The sequence below is a fragment of the Coenobita brevimanus genome, chromosome 27, assembly GCF_032717465.1.
Source record: "Coenobita brevimanus isolate Jiangsu-jjx chromosome 27, ASM3271746v2, whole genome shotgun sequence".
Classification (NCBI taxonomy): Eukaryota; Metazoa; Arthropoda; class Malacostraca; order Decapoda; family Coenobitidae; genus Coenobita; species Coenobita brevimanus.
In genome coordinates, this window is record NC_136980.1 from 367,146 (window position 1) to 385,022 (window position 17,877).

At 39.2% G+C, this 17,877-nt stretch overlaps 2 protein-coding genes across 2 annotated transcripts in view; both read right to left on the bottom strand.

Annotated features, from left to right (window-relative positions):
- ppan (Brix domain-containing protein peter pan) overlaps positions 1-17,877 on the bottom strand; it is a 293,924-nt gene that overhangs the window by 253,100 nt on the left and 22,947 nt on the right. The window lies entirely within an intron of this gene.
- The window catches only part of LOC145394374 (calmodulin-lysine N-methyltransferase), a 29,041-nt gene that overhangs the window by 10,298 nt on the left and 866 nt on the right, over positions 1-17,877 (bottom strand). Inside the window, exons 2-3 of the mRNA XM_080268244.1 lie at positions 15,113-15,273; positions 4,850-4,911 (exon numbers count right to left, since the gene is read on the bottom strand). Coding sequence (XP_080124370.1) covers positions 4,850-4,911; positions 15,113-15,273 — 223 coding nt within the window. The remainder of the gene's footprint in view (positions 1-4,849; positions 4,912-15,112; positions 15,274-17,877) is intronic.

The following is a 17,877-nucleotide window of genomic DNA, read 5'->3' on the forward strand; positions in this document are numbered from 1 at the left end:
AAATAAAATGGGAAACTTATAAGAACTCAGGCTACATCCACACCAAATGCTTGCTGGCAGGGGCAGGTGCAGGAAGGAGTTTTGCATCACTGTAACCCATAAAAGTGGTCTCAATGGATATACATGGCCCCACTGGAAGTGAGTGGGTGTGGGGGGGGGAACTTCTAAGTGCTAAGTGTTGCAGAATTCCAACCTGTGCCAGCAAGCACTTGGTGAGGAAGCAGCCTTACAGTATGTGGATATTTGAAAGATATACCAAGCAATAAGTCCTGGTTAAAAGTCCCCAGTTATGAATTACCAACGTAAATTTTAGAAAAAAGTTCTAATAAAACTTCACGGATACTACACACTTGATATGCCTTTCCAATTTCCCCAAAATACAGCATCCACATTAAGGGAAAATGTTGATGTTCTGGAACACAAACTGCCTATAAATATTAAGCAGGAGGATATTAATAACACAGGAAATAAATAATAAGAAGTAGGCATCAGATTTCCTAAGTCCAAAAAAATACGGCTACACATCACACACACATACTGTACACACATTAACTACACACGCATAAACTCAAAGTATCAAAATCAGCTATCAGAAAGTCACAACCTTCAATCATGCAAAACTAGAGCACCAATGACACTTGGACACAATCACGCTAAAAACATTTCAAATACAATACTGTGTAATTCTCTCTCTTGCCAATCCTCTACATCCTTGATCAAACACTCAAGATGATTTAACCCCTTCAGTATGATGCCTTTTACTGTTTTTATTAACAGTATATATATTTAGTTATTTCAAGCAACCGGACAGTTATATTCAGTTAGATGGAGACCTTCCATTGTGAAAGGGGTAGAAAATCTCCATTAATCCTTTCAGTAAAACAATGTTTTTATTTTGTTTTTTCTTGCTAATGCCACATAATTTTTCCTCAGTTTACAGAGGCCTCTCATAATGAAAGGGTTAAAATGGATAAACAGGTCCATCATGACACTCAACATTCTAAGTTTATGTAAATTCCACACATGGAAGGGCTTTTATAACTTTGTGATACAGTACTTCAGCCAAAGCAGTGATGTGAGCAGCTCAGAGGTGAGAATATCCATCTGACAACAAAACTGTTATGGTTAATCTTTCCATCATATCAGTAAAACTCCAGCTGTGACCAATCTCATGCACTGTAAATAATCACTAACTGCTGAAGTGCAAGAGATCCAATATGAATTTATGGAGTACCACAGAGAACTTGACCTCCTGTAAAATGACAACCATGGCAAGGGTACCCATAAATTAGGCCAGTTACTGATTACGGTATATGCTTGAAGTCAGTACATTTATCTTGCTGATTTAAAGGCACAAGCTTGCTGAGCTTACAGAACACTATAATTAAGCTAATTAAAAAAAAAAAGTGAACTGGCAAAGCTCCTAAGTGCTTTTACAGTACATATGTACAATACAGTACTAAAGTACTAGGTTATTGCACTACGAAACCTTTCTTTATGCTACCATACTATTATGGTATCATTTGACACCTGTATAAAGGTCTCATCATATGAGGTCAAATTCAGACATGGTTTGATGCAAATTGTCCAATCAATACGCCAGGGTAAAACCCAGACCAAAAATATCCTGATTCATGAGGCCACATTCCAAATGTCTGGTAGTAGAAAACACGGATCCTAGAACATGGCCCAATGAAATGAGGTGCATTTTTCAAACTTTAACCCAGAAGAATAGAATCGGACAACCTGCATCAAAAAATGTCAATTTTGACCTTGATATGACAACCACCTAACTGTCCTAATAAAACCAAAAAGGAAATCCACTAGAGCTTCAACTCACTCCTTGGAAATCTCTCATATTAGTGTATATATAAATATATCCATAGTTCATTATAACCTACTGGTCAGATCAGGTACTGGGACTTCTGTACAACTAAGGTAATTATGGTTTGAAGTTATGCAGACTGAATTAGTAACATGTTGTGTTTAAGTGGTTAGAAAGCCCCAATTGGAGTGATGGCCTTGCCTATGTTTGATTCCTACGGGGGAACTGTAGGTTTTTTGATCATGCACTGCCACCAAGGGACATCAGTCAGTCTGTCACAGGAAGGCAGCTGCTTGCTTATGGTTAATATGGTGCTCTGCCAGACAGACTGGGGTACAGCAACAACCATAAAAAATCCAAAACATTGGACTGTATCCTAGCATCAGGCCATTACACCCCAAAGGGGTAAAATATGATTGACTGTTACTGTTACCATTTGTCATAAATTAGTTCCAGAATGTTCTTGGTGTACAGTATGCTATGTTTAAAGTGAAATTATGTTGAGTGGCTAAATTATGATGCACCCCTCCTTGTGAGGCATTTACTCTGAACTGTTATTTACAAGACTGAGCTTCATTACATTACTCTTCTTTGGTTTCAACACTCACTACCACAGGGCAAAGAGCAAGGCAGGCACAGATCATCACAAATAGAACACTGTGCACATTCTGTACTGCTATTCACACCTACTTTTATTAATACAGCCAGTCCTCATTACAAGCAATGAATGTGTTCTTAAATATCACAAATGTCTCTTACTATACTATACTATACTCTTACTTACTATACTATAAATTGAGGAGTACTGTGGTATAGTTTGTTCATTTTAACCAGGCAGATGTTTTCATCCTTATGCAAATTATTTCTCATAGTTCAATGGCAGAATATGACAATATTATGGCTCAACATCCTTTGCAAGGCACTTCTTCATGACTTGCAACATACTGTACTCTAGTGTTAATCTCTTGTTACAGCCCAGCATTCACGATGGACAGATGGTAATTTTCACCTATAGTCGCAGTGCATGACTCAGAGGTTGTCATTATCATGCCCTGGCAACCTGCCATTCAAAGGTGTGTCCGATTTTGTATCATATCATACATGAATCATATTACAGGTATTATGCACGAATGTATTATACACGAATCACATGCGTCTCATATTATACATGAAATCAGACACACTTTTGAATGGTAGGTTGCCAGGGCATGATCATAACAACCTCAGAGTCGCGCGCCGCAACTATAGTTAAAATGAAGAGAGTACATTAGGAGCAGCTACAACCCCAGGCACAACTGAATGTGAACCTGGTGGCCTGTACACTGAAGTTGTCCTTCTTCCACACTCCGCCAACTTCCTTCTGGGGGATAGGGCGGGGCATGAGGGATGTTTGCATATTCAAGCAGGTCCATCACCCAGTCATGCTGGTGCCGCCACATGGAGACATCCCTCTCCAGCACCGTAAATTGAGGAAAAGTGGGAAATCAGCTTTATAAAAAACAATGGAACTTGAAGAAATGATGGTACTGTTAACTGGGATGTTGGAATGAGCATCTGAACAGTAGAGTCTCTCAACTTCCATCCTATCCCCTACACTGGGTAGGGTGGACTGTACAGGAATCACAACTTCAGCCTGCAGTTCAATGGGCTCATATCCAAAACAACCATAACTGTAAATTTAAGAGCTACTAATGATTCAGCTTTATTGCTGACAAGAAGCTTTAGAAATTTTTCTTTATATACTTACTTGAGAATTTACAACAGAAAAGAACATCAAAAATGTACCTTATAATGAGGACTTACTGTACTGCTGTACTACAGTTACAGCTTAACACACTTCAAATTCTTGACTAATTAGTCTAACAACACACTGAATGTTATACTTTGCAATGTGTTCCAATACTGTCCAAACTGATTATTTTTCTGAGTATCTATACTTGAACAGCAGTGATGACAAAACATAACAAGCAAGTCCAACAGCACTGACTCTGTAATCAACCTTTACAGTATGATTACATTGTATCTCTTGGCAATTTATTCTTGCTATTACTGGACCATTTTAATCAGCTCAAAGTAGCCCTCTGATAGTGAAAAGATAATCTGTGGCTGTACCTAACCCCTCCAATTAAAAGAGCTAAATAAAACAATCTGGAGATAGCAAGAATATACTTGTGCTGAAGGGGTTAATGCCCACTGCCAGTAACATACAAGACATAAGAACCTGGCTGCATCACAAGTTCCAGTACTGAAGTCTTGAAATTCTACTGATTTCATGAGGCAACATTCAAGCCTAGGAGTACTGTACCCAGTAAAACTTGATTTACCCAGCAATGGTTATAGGTCTTCCTTAAATTTATAACAAAAAGATGCAGACCTGCTCCAAATCAGGGTATTCAAGCAGGCTAATTTGAAACACTCAAAAACTGGCTTCCTTATCTGTGACTAATGACATAACACATTCAGTGCTGGATACTAATGTACAAAATTATGACACGTGTTATTTATAAATCACTGTACAAGGGAAATTTAGAACAGTATACATTTCATTAAGGAAGAATTATGGCAACATACCAAACTACGCTTACTATGAAGCTACTACAGCTCTGACCCAACATACATCCTCTTAGGGTGTAAGGAACAAAGTTAAGCCATTTCTGTAATAAGTTTTCACAATAAAGACAATTTAAGTACAGTATGTGGGCAAAATATTTCCTTTTGAACAATCTGGAGTACTGTGAGTCAAGACAAACTTTATTTTACTTTGTTATACCTGTATTCTCCACTTCAAAGTCAATAAAATATCTAGATACTAACGATATAACCTGAGACACATGGAGAATCAAGAACATTATAAACTAACCATGTAGCCAGATTCTTTTGTATTAGTCAGCCACACTCACACATACACATGTTAAACATATGCAAAAGGCAAATAATGTGGCAATACAGTACTTGATAAACATGATGGCTACAAAAAACATAAAACAGCAGTGTTCAATTGGCTAAGCATGATGGGAGACTTACACACGTTGCCGGTATTGTTGAACCCCGTGAGCTGACTGGGGCTGAAGTCTCGGCGCAATAGCCTAGAGACATGCACGAGTCAAGTTAGCATGCTCACAGGAAGGGAGGGGCCGAGGAGAAATTATCATAAGGGACAGTGGGAGGGGATGAGGAATTAAAACAATAATCAGGTAAATATAATAAGCTTAGGGATAAGTATTACGATATTAGGATGAAAATATCAGCAAGACGTTGAAAAAATTGTTATCCCATGTTAACGCTGTTACAGACCCCACAGTTCATGGGAATCTGATGATGCCATCACCCTGAGGAAGTCCAACGTCATTCGTGAAAGTAATGCAGTGAATCATTATAAGCAGTCACAAAATGTAAAATGACTAGTTTTTGCATTCTGAATTGGCAGTACAGAACTAAAGTTACGGAACCACTGGTAATGATAACTCTGTGCAAATCAGTTTCTTTTTCAAAGTTTTTTGTTGGGGTGTCAGGAGGGTGGTCCATGTACAGTATTATGCAGTCTGGTTGGAGTCACAAGATGGCTGTGGTGACTGTGTGCATTTTAATGTCTCTGGATGCATGTGGACAAAAGATGAAGAAGTGTTAAAAGTTTCGGGACTATAAAGTCATGATGCAATTATTTATCTGTCTTCAAAAAAAGAAGCAGATGATTAAAATGTAAGACAGTTATAGTCAGTCTGTTTTCACACCACAGACGTGGGCCACTGCCACACCTTGAATACAAATTCATGATTTACAAAATTCAATTCTGAGCCTTAGTTATAAGGTCAGAATGAATCTCCTTCGTTACCAGTTAATTCAACCCTCCAATCTGACTACACTCAGCCATCAACTGAGCTGAAAAAGATTAGGAACTTTATCACATTAGAAAAGATGCATTACAGTTCAAGTGTTCCACAGAGGACATGAACTTAACATGTACCAAGTTTATATAACCTTAGAGTAAACCTTAAAGTGAATAACATTTGGTTCTGCATGCTGGTGCTGTTATTTGTGTTTTATAAGATGTAAAAAGACGTTCAGTAAACTGAGAGAGATGGATAAACAGGAAAAAGGATAAGAAGTGAGTTCATATACAACTATGGAAAATACGTATAACTTGAAGGCATAGGGAGATGATGTATGAAAGTAATGGCTTGGGACCATAATTACACTGTACAAAACTACATTATAAGGCTGCCATTTGTCCAAACTAAGTCTTATATTTGTCATACAGTTGCTAATACTGTAGCAACTGTTTGTTCTGTTGTTGTTGATATTCTCCTTATTAGGGGATAGGGAGGGTGGAGAGGGACATTTGTAAAAATGACGCAAAGAAGCTACCAAGTGATGTCAGTGCCACCACATGAAGGCACCTCTCTCCAGTGCCGTTCATTCTGTGAAAAACCCTGGCTAAAATTTCCTTCTAGCTAGGGAAATGAGCACGAGGTTGACATACACTATGGCTCACCATGGTACAACTATACTCTTTTCATTTTAACTTGGGCCAGATTTTTCTCCTTCTGCAGCTTATAGTATTTCCTGCAGCTCAGTGGCAGGAAAAGTCAATGCTACAGCTCTACAGCATTTCCATAACATTTCTTCATGACTAGCACCAAACTTTACTGAATCTTTAGTTACTGCACAGCATTCAAGATGGAGAGGTGGTAATTTTATACCTACTCAAAGTGAACAGAGTATTGTGATGAATCTCTTCACCCCAGTGAAATATTTTTATTTTATCCTTGCAAACCCCAGACAACATTATTCAGCGTATGAGAGGCACTCTGAAATGAAGGGGAAAGATGTAGCCTTCATTAACTCCTATGCTGAATAAAATTATACAACAGACAAGAGAATAAAATACAAACACTAGACTACGGTTGAAGCCTGAAGGTGATAGGGTTTTATATGTGGAGCTCTGAATTAAAAAAACTTGAAACAGAAAAACAGAGGACAGAATATGCAACTCTGGACACATGGGGCCTTGGTAATTCCCCTATAGGCATCTCATTATTTTCATGACACTGCTCCACAAAGGAACTCTGAAGACGCTGTGGGTAAAAAATATATAAATATATAAATCATTGTACAACCTCCATTTTCTCAGTTTATCAAGCTTGCCATGTTTGCAATTACTCCAGGAGAGAATTTTCAAACTGGATGGATCAAATATGGTCTTCAGTAACATCTTCATTGGACAAATTTCCCCCATGATGAATAAAATCATCTAGTGGCAGCAAAGAATACTATACCTGTAATCTGGTGTATGGATTTTTTTTCCTTCCTCTGTTCATCTTTAAAAAAAAAAAAAAAAAAAAAAAAAAAAAAAAAAAAAAAGTGCCGTGTTCACTTTAACAAGGCCAACCATTACAATCTCTCCTTCTTAATTTCTCAGCCACAACAATAAATTAACACTACAATATGATATTAGTAACGAGGAAATATAGTCCTGTACTACACAACAGATGGACAGCCATAGTAGTGTCCCATCCTACCAGTGTGCTATGGAAAATAGGCTGCCATAAGTAAAAAAATCTCCATTTGGTTAAAGTAAATTAACTGCCTATATCTATCTATCTATCTATCTATATACCTAGGCTGCTTCCCCCAAGGAAAGGGAGGTAGCCGAGACAGGATGACACACTCCCCATTTACTCATCCATTCAAACACATTCATTCGCATCTTAGCCTCAAAGGGGAGAACGGACTATAGTTCATAAAGTTTACAGGGGGTGTGGGCAAAAAATCAAGATTTTACGCAGTTAGTTTCGGAGGCCCCAGACCCAAACTAATTTTTCCCCAAAAGAAGTTCAGTTTAAATTTTGATTATTTGAATTTCGCGGTGATTTTTAGGTACCCATGCCCAACAAAATTCGAGAACCCACTGTATATACAGTATATACTGTACACACACACACACACACACACACACACACACACACACATATATATATATATATATATATATATATATCAAACATACTTTTGACTTTATTCTTGCCACTACCAGACAATTGCATTGAGCTCTGGAAAGAATTTTCTAACTAGAGAAGTCAGATATGGCATTCATTAATCCCTTCACTATGAGTGTATCCTAGTTTAACAGAACTGACTGGAGTAGCAGCAGTAGTAGTAGCTGCAACCCCAGGCTCATTTGAATATGAACCTAGTGGACTACAGGCTGAAGTTGCTCTTCTCTGCAGTCCACCATTCCCAGTACAGGGGACACTGAGAGAACTGTGGGCCATTTGTATGACCAGGCAGCAGAGCCACTCAGTCATATCAGTGCCATCAAGTGAAGGTGTCACTCTCCAACACTGTCTGGAGGCAGTAAGAATAAAGTGCAAAATAATTCACAAGACTGAGGGGGGTTTAATTCATAATGCATTCCTGGATACATTGTACTTGAAATAAAGGTCATGAAAAGAAAGAAAAAGTTGATTGAGGAATATCTGTCAAGATGAAAATGTGTGCAGGCAATGAGACTTACCCTAGAAATAAATTAAATGTTAAGAAATAGCAGCAAGACTTTACATACTATACTAAGCAAAGCTCATAATAAACCCAACTTTATTATATGGAACTGGCAATTATCTGAACTTGTGAAGCTGTGTAAAAATCATCATCAAAGATTTGGTAAAAAAAAAATCATAACTTTCCAGGGGGTCAACAAACTGTGGAAACCTGAAAATTATATTCCAGAATATGGGAATCAAGACATGCAGAACCTAGACTACAAAATAATACAGTATATATATGAATAGATAAACAAGACCTGGCATACAAATTATTTACTGGAGATAACATACCTTCTGCTCTCCTCCTGTTCTTGATTCTCAAGATCTACTCTACCCTCATTAAACATCTGCCACTCATACCACATCTCATTCTAGTAAATGGTTATAATGATGAAATTTCTAGAACAGATTATATTCAGAAATGTAAAGAATGTTATAAAACTCACAAATCTAGAAGGAAGGACAAGATTCAAGTATGTATGCACTTTATTTCCTGTGTTATAAAAACCAATAAATGTGGCAGGAGTTGGGGCTGAATAACAAAGAGATGTGATGTCCCTACCACCTAGCATTTATGTAGCAAGCACCATGGCCCGTATTCTCATCGGTTAAGGGAACTCCCAAACACCTTGGCAATTTACTTTTGGATCAGGCTGGTCAATATCCTTCTATATGTAATCATGCAGAGTATGATGATGTTAGAAGGATTTATATATTGCAGAAGAGGGCAATACAGTGTGATAAGCCAAATAAATCTCTTAGGAAGAGGTGTTAAGGAGCTTCCATAACTGACAAGAATACCACCCAGTGAAATGTATTATATTCCCACTCAAGACCACAAGAATATGAAAGGTACACAATTCACTGCTTCAGAACAGAACCCACCCATCCATATAACTTTATGCTTCACCACTCCTTACCACAGAGAAACAAAAAAGAACAACTCACCACTTCAAGCAATGTCTCAACAATGTCCAACCTCATCCACCTACCACAACAGTTGCCAAACACAAACACACAGCCACCACAACCATCCAAAATCCCCTGCAGCCTTCAGGGACCCCCACCAGACTTTCACCTCTCAAAAAATTCCCCTTGCCTGAATGACTGTGTCATAACTAGCTAGATTACGATGTGGCAATCGCTCCTCCCAACTTCGAACAAAATATAACTCAAAACAATCTACTATGTCCTCACTGTAATGCCCCTCTTCACACCACAACACAATTACTCATCTTGTGCATCTCACTTTCACAGCACACAGACCTTCAATATAATCCCAATAAAAAATGTTACATGATAAAATTATATCATAGTAGCTGCAACCCTCGGCTCAACTGAATGTGAACTCAGTGGACTGCAGGCTGAAGCTGCCCTCTCCTTAAAACCGCTATCCTCCTTTGTTGGGGGGGGGGGAGAGGGAGGAAGTTGAAGATTTTTATAACCAGACTTCTCCATCACCCAGTTGTATCTATGCTAGCACATGAAGATGACCCTCTCCAGCACCAACATAAATAAAAATAATAAGGACTAATATGCAAAATAAATCACAGCGAAAAAGATGCCAGCAAATCTCCTGAGCCAACGAGGAAACACGCCTTACTTCTAAAATCATAACGCATGGGTGTGTGAATTTATCAGTGGCTGTGACAGTGCCTATACATCCAATCTGAGGCAAGCAACATGAATTAGTCATATTCAGCAGAGGTTATCAAAATGATGAGCATACTTCTACTGGGTAATTTATCACAGTTTGATTAACTAGGTCCAGCAATTTCTAATATGGTTTTATCATCATTAGTTTATCTAGTTCTAAAGCTGAAATTCACAATACCACTTTACAGTATACTGCATCTGGTTACCACATGGTAAATCCTTTTATTTTATACCAGGGCAGATTCAATATATGCAGCAGCAATATATATATATATATATATATATATATATATATACAGTAGGCTCGCACGGTGTGCTAGAGATTGGGCGGTCCACGACCTCGCGCAGTGTGAATTCACTCACTGAGAATACATAATCTTATGGGAAAAATTACATACAGGCGGTACCCCCTAATACCTGGACATTTTTTGGCCCTTAGAGACATAATAAAGGTCAAATTTTTCAGACACTGTACTACAGTTATAGCTGCAATAACAAAAATATGGGCAGTCACCTTAACAACAGTAGACAACAGGCCTGATGACCTTAAACAACAGGGGTTCTGAGGCGTGGCAACGCACTTACAGTGCCCCTGCCACCACCCCGGCCACACCACGCTTGTTTAATGGTTGCCAATGTTGTATTATTCCAGGCTTTGATGAAGAAATTTATGGTCTGTCGAATGTTACATTTCTTCCAGAATGCGGCAACAGTCATTATGGTCGGGGTTGCAGGTATGCCAGGTAAAGCAGGTGAGTCAGGTGGGGCTGTGAAGGTGGAGGGGGAGGTGGCTGGTGAGTCAGGTGGGGCAGTGGAGGAGGAGGGGACGGCGGCGGGCGAGTCAGGGAAGGTGGTGAGGGAAGGATCCTCCCTCTCCTCCTCGCTACTGCTCACATTTTCAGCAATTTCCTTCATCTCTTCTTGCTTGTCTGATTCATTCCTCATCTTGTTATGGACGTATTGGCAGTATAACAACTTGGTATTCATGAAATAAACATCATTATTATAGAAACTGGGTATCTATTCTAACTTGCTGTTATTGCCAAAAACGTTATTGTTGAAGTTGTTATTGGCAAGATATTACTGTGGACTCCTCTTGAGCACCTTCCCCACGAGCCTCTAGGTCACTACTGGCGCATTGTGCGGGGGTGAGGGTCGCGTACTGATGGAATGGCGTTTTTAAGCCATTTCTCACTTCTACCTCGTGTTTTGTGAGGTAAACTCGCGCATTCAAAGTTTTTGGTTATGATTTTTGGTCACTCGCGCACAATGTGATTCACGCACTATGATGTCACACACTCTGCGAGCCTACTGTGTATGTGTGTATATATATATATATATATATATATCTCATCTTATCTCATCTCATCAACCGTTTGAGTGTCCACTGCAGGACCGGCCTAACCCGACCAAAGTGGGGATGATACAGCCAATGAATCTCTACCATGTGGCTTAGGATGTCTGGTAGAGATTGTATGTAGGGTGTGAAGTGCTTGTAAGTGTATCTGTAGTGTTGGAGTGGCTTTGGATGTGTGTGTAGTCCGTGAACCAAGTGTAATCGGCCAGCACAAGCAGACTGAGTGCAAGCACACTTTATAGAATGCGACACTGGTTCAACCACAGCACCCCTTGTGTCCGCCAATGCAGTATGAGGCCAGAAGAACGCTCCCAAAGTTTATTACCCTGGTGGGGCGCGAACCCTAGTTCTTCAGTGTATGAAAACGCACACTTTACCACTGTACCACAGAGGCTCCATATGTGTGTGTGTGTATATATATATATACAGTATATGGGTGGTAGATGGTGGCAACCATCATCCACTCACTTGATGTAGTGATGCCTACTTCTTCCTTAGCCTTTATTATTCTTTTTCTGTGCCTGCCCTCCTCCCTTCCAATTTCTCCCATCTTTCCTGTCACTTCTCATTGCTTTTCTTTCCGTTACAGGTGGCTTTACACTGAGTGACAAGCCATATGGTTTCCTGTAAGCCAAGAAACCATTTACAACGCTGGGTGGTAACCATATAACCAAACCAAACATGCTCACTACGTGTCAGCAAGTGGGTTGGTGAAGGGTTACTGCCCCTCCCTGTAAAACAAATAACTCTAAGTCAAATGGCCACCCCTTACGGGATTAAGGCGTCTGGCAATAGATAGATAGATAGATGGATATATATATATATATATATATATATACACAGTAAGACCTCCCTAAGTTGGCATAATAGGGGCTGAGGCCTTGTTGACTTAGGTGAACTGCCAACTTTTGAGAATCACCTCTTCCCCCCCATAAAAAAAAAATGTCTAAGATCCCTTATTACGTTTGCATAAGTCGGTATAATTGCCAGCCAACAACCAATGTGCCGACTTACCATAATTTTGACTTCCACCAGTTAGAATGGGACAGCCCGATGTGTCATGCCTCACATGATGCAGAGTTTGGGTTGTTATTAGTCAGTATTTTGCCAACTTAGGATCAATGACTATTTTTTTCCCATGTGGGCAATTTTGGAAAATGATTTTTTGAATGAATATTTTGGAGCCATGCCGACTTACATAAAATTCCAACTAAGGAAAAGCTAACTAAGGGAGGTTCTAATGTATACATACAGGCAGACCCCGAGATATGATACCCCTAAATGAGATTCCCCAGCATAATGATGGGGGTAGAAATATCACCCTACCTTGCTGAACGATGGCCAAACCCCGGTACAACAATGGGTTTTGTCTTTTTAAAAACTGATTCTGATGATATTTTAGACTTAAATTTTGTGTTATGTTGATTTATAAACTGTTTTTTGACTTAGATTAACGTGTTTTTGTCATACGTGGGGTAAACACTGTCATTCTGGGATACAGTTTACTAAGTTTGATTTTTTCCAGACTTAGTCTTTATAATTTTCAGATTTTATTTTTGGATTTGGGTGAGTTATAAACTGCTTTTAGGCTTAGTTTAGCTTGTTTTAAAGTTATCTGGGAGTTTAGGTTAGCAAGAAACTTATTTTTGGACTTATTTGGGTGGGTTTAGGACTTGGCTGGTGGGGAAACCCAAAGCTCAAAAACATCCCTATACTTTACATGTTAAATCTGCCCCAAGATATGATACCCTGCCTAGCAATGGGTTTTTACTTAACCACTTGCATCATTAAACCAGGGTATGCCTGAATATATACAGCAGCATGAAGTAGAAACTGTGATCCATGATTATCAACATTTTCTTCATATGTAATATACTATATAGCTATATTACAACACTAGTTAGTCAAGTTATTAAATCAAAACATCAGCTTTGTAACTCCAATACAAATAGGGTTTATACACTCCATCTGTACATGGTAGATCACTGGAGAACTCTGCAAATAATAAGACTAAAAACATTTCACAATATCAGTGATAAACTATCATGTGCCCAATTAATACACTAAAGTAACACTGCTGACAGTACTACTTCTAACTTGACAAATAGGTCAGCCCACGACAGCCATCTTCCCTAATGCTGTTACTCTTGGTTAACCCCTTCAACCCAATGATGTACTTTAATTTTATTCTTGCTATTACCAGACTGTTTTACTGAACTTTGAAAGATCTTTGACAGTGGAGAAGTTAGGTAAGCTTGTATCCAACCTTCCGGTTTAAAGTGTCTCTCCTTAGCTGAATAAATGGCCCTGAAAGTAGCAAGACTAAGAAACAGATCATCAGAGTGAAGGGGTTACAGTAATTAAGCATTACAGGTCTTTTATACCAAGTTGGCCCAAATTTTCATCCTTTAGTAGCTTGTTTCACACAGTTCATTGGCAGGAAATGATAATGCTATGGCTCTACATTATTTTCAAACCACTTCTTCATGACTGACATGTTTTAGTATTAATATAGTCTTATTGCTTAGCACTTATGATGGGGGGATAACAATTATAGACCAAGTTAAAGTAAAAGCTGTGTAACTTAAAACCAGACCCAAACTAACCTATTTAATCCTATATGTAAGGCTGCAAGAGGCACACTGACAAAGACCTGGGACGAGGTCAAATAGTTTGTCTTCGAGGATAAGGGACTGAATACGGAGCTGCCAGAGATCGAGAAGCATGGAGAGCCACCATTAGGTGACCAAGGCAAACACATGCAAGCATGTTGGAGCCTTTATTAACAATACACACGTACAATGTAACCTAACCTTACGAAAGCAGACCCATACCAAACCTACCCTATCCTACAGAAGACCTATCCACTCATACACTAAACACTGCCAATAAAGCATCAAAGTTACCCAAACCTAGCTTGGACCAAATTCTTAAATTCAATATGACACCTAACCACTCATTCATCAAACCCGGTCAATTAAATGTCAAAATTATCCTAACCTGGCTTGAATCATTCATTCTTAACTGCTATAAACCTTAATCAGTTAATCATCATCATCTTCATCCTAACCTTATTTCCAGCAAAAAATGGGGTGGCATGAATCAGCCAATCGTACCTGAATATAATCTGAATGAGATGATCTTAAACCCTTCAGTACAGTAGTTTACTTTCTCATTCTCACCACGCGGCATATGACCCTGGCAGTTGCGCCGCCAGATTTTAATTATTTGCAATTTGCAATCATTCTCACCACCAGATGATTTTGATATTCAGTTTAGGGATGTCCTCTTGTAGCTAACTATGGGGTTTCTGAAGGCTAGGCTACTTCTCACTCCTCAGTTAAAAATTACTATAAAAAAAAAAAGTTTGGTGGTTGGAGGAATAAAACAAGATATCACCATTCTCAAGTGGATGAACAAAAATTAACCTGAATCGGACACCCTTGATGAAGATTAACTTTAATCAGTAACTCAATCAAAATTAACCTGAATCACCCAATCACCTGCAGCAGCATCCTAACCACAGGGCAGGAGCATCTTCCAACATTAATTGCAACAAATATGAATCAATCATCTTTAAATGATGTTAACCTGAATCAAATCACTTGTAACCAAAGTCTGTCCAATCAGTCACTCTTAACCAAATTCTGCCTGCATCACTCACTCTTAAGCAAAGTCAATCCACATCAGCCAACCTTAAGAACACTCACACTCCACCCAGGGCTGGCTCACCTGACCGTAACAGCGAGGGATGAGTTGACGCAGGTGGCAGTGTAGAGATGAGGGTCCTGGTGGTGGTCAAGGGGATCAAATGCTAGGAGGCCAAATGACTGGAACTTTCGAGTGGAAGCACTGTCTGGGGAGGCATCGCGGGGACTTGAACGCTGCAGTGCCTGGCGGTAGAAAAGAAAGCTTAGAATATTTTGATTAATGCCAAGAATTATTAAAGCCTACAAGTGCTGGAGAGAGATGCCTTCATGTGGTGGCACTGATATGACTCGGTGGCTCCTCTGCCTGGTCATACAAATGTCCCTCAGTTCTCTCCTTGATCCCCCAAGAGGAAGATGTGGATTGCAGAAGAGTAACTTCTTCCTGCAGTCCACTGAGTTCATGTTCATAGAAGCCTGGGTTGCAAATACTACTACAGCACTTCTACTATTATACTCCTACTACTACTACTACAGTACTACAACGTTATTACTACAACTATTACTACTATTATTAATACTACCTTTACTAATAATAATAATCCATCCATCCATCATCCAATCCTATGTTGCCCCATGAGGAGCGTAGGAGCCCGGGGCTAGGCAAGCTGGTCCTGACATTTAAGATGAGAGTGACCAGCCTCACTCATCCCTGAGTGGTACTACATGAGAAATAAGCCCTAACCACCCCTTGGATAATACTGTAATAATAATATTACTATTATTACTACTACTACTATTGTTACAGTACTAATAGTAGTACTACTATTACAGTATGGTTACCACCCAGCATTGTAAATGTTTTCCTGAGTTACAGGAAGCCATTTGGCTTGTCACAGTGACGAACCACCTTGGGTGGAAAAATGAGTACCCTAATAAATACTGACAGGAATAGGACAGACACAGAAAACGAATGATTGACATGAGGAAAGAAGGTGGCACTATATCAAATGAGTGGATGATGGATGCCCCCACCTGGCCTACCAATATTATTCTAGTTTCAGCCAACACCCAATCAAGAAAAGTAACTAAAATTTGTATACAGTAATTACTTTTTGCTTGTCAACAGGTTCATGACCTGATGAGCATGAATTTGCAACAGCTCTTCTATTTAAAAATGCACAGTGTCAGATGACTGTAATGATGGGAGAGTTGCCCCCCAGGTTGGCAAGTGCATGTACAGTAATGAGGGTGGAACCAAATGCATGGGAGGAACCATGTGTTTTTTATCTGTGTGTTATAACTCATTATCACTGACTACCTGAAGATGAACAGAAAGAATAATGAAGAATTATCACCATGCAATAATATGGATACATAACAGTGCTGGAGTACAGGGGAATAGAGGCCCAAAGAAACATGGAAATATAAAGAAGAGAGGCAACCTAGCCTGGGACAGAAGAGGAGATGGGGACAGTAGGGAGAAAATGATCAGTGACAAAATGGCCCCTTTTAGTTCCCTCTTATGACAAGCTGGGATACCAAGGAATTATTCTTTCTCCCATCCCCAGGGAAGGGGATGAGCCACAGCTACATGAATGTGCATTTGTACCAGTGAAAGCAAACCACAGAATACCCCCAAAACAAATGGATCCAGTATAAGCTAAAATAAGGATTTTACCAAATAAGGCACTATAAAATAATAAAAAATAAAAATAGCTACCGGTACAAAAAATTAGTTTCTGGATATGGGCTGAAACTGGAATACAGCATTACCAAAACTTGACCAAAATGAGTATGTCTCATATTACCTTTTTATTAATTAGATGAAACTGCGGGGGAGCTCCCATGCATTAAATTTACAAATGTAATTTTTTTCTCACAGCTTAAATGTTGTGGAAAGCTATAATTCTTAAAATATAAACTACAAAACCACCAGTTTTACATGCACACCGTGGCAAGGGGCCACCCATCACGTTGGACTTTTTGGTTGATTTGGCTCCAAAGTCAGTCCATCACTAATCATTCTATCCTACTAACCTGACCTAAACTAACACAGTTTAACCTGACCCAATTCTGCCAAACCAAATTTAATCTATCCTAGCAACCTACCTGATTGATCTGGGGACAAATGAGTTTGGGGTCCAAATTGACCCACTGCCCTCCCATTGGAAAACACTACCCACGTCAACAAATCTAACTTCGTGCTCGAGTAACATCAGAATTTGGGTGTCATGAATCAATAATACCATCTTTAGTAACATAAATGATATTCCTGTGGAATCTGGGCATCATAAAAGAATTAACAATTACGAAAGGTAATCCCTGTCATTTATGGCAGGTGGTGGCATCCATCATCCACTCACTTGATGTAGTGCTGCAGACTTCTTTCTCACCTTTATCATTCTTTTTCTGTCTGCCCTCCTCTCTTCTTATATCTCCCATCTTTCCTATCACTTTTTATTCCTCATCTTTCTTTTTCTGGTGGCTTTACACTGAGTGACAAACCTAATGGTTTTCTGTATGCCAGGAACCCATTCACTATACAATGCTTGGTGGTAACCATATAACCAACCCACGTGTTCCCTACACGTCAACAAGTGGGTTGGTGGAGGGTAGTGTCCCTCCCCGTAAAACAACTGACAAACAGCCATCCCTTATAGAATTACAGCTTCCGGCTATAGATACCGTAGACAGATAGATAAACCAACATTACATTTTCATCATTTAATACTTGGAGCTCTCCGGCAGTTTCACCATTATTTATAAAATCTATCTATCTATCAATCTATTGCCAGATGCCACAATCCCGTAAGGGGTGGCCATTGACTTTGAGTTATTTGTTTTACG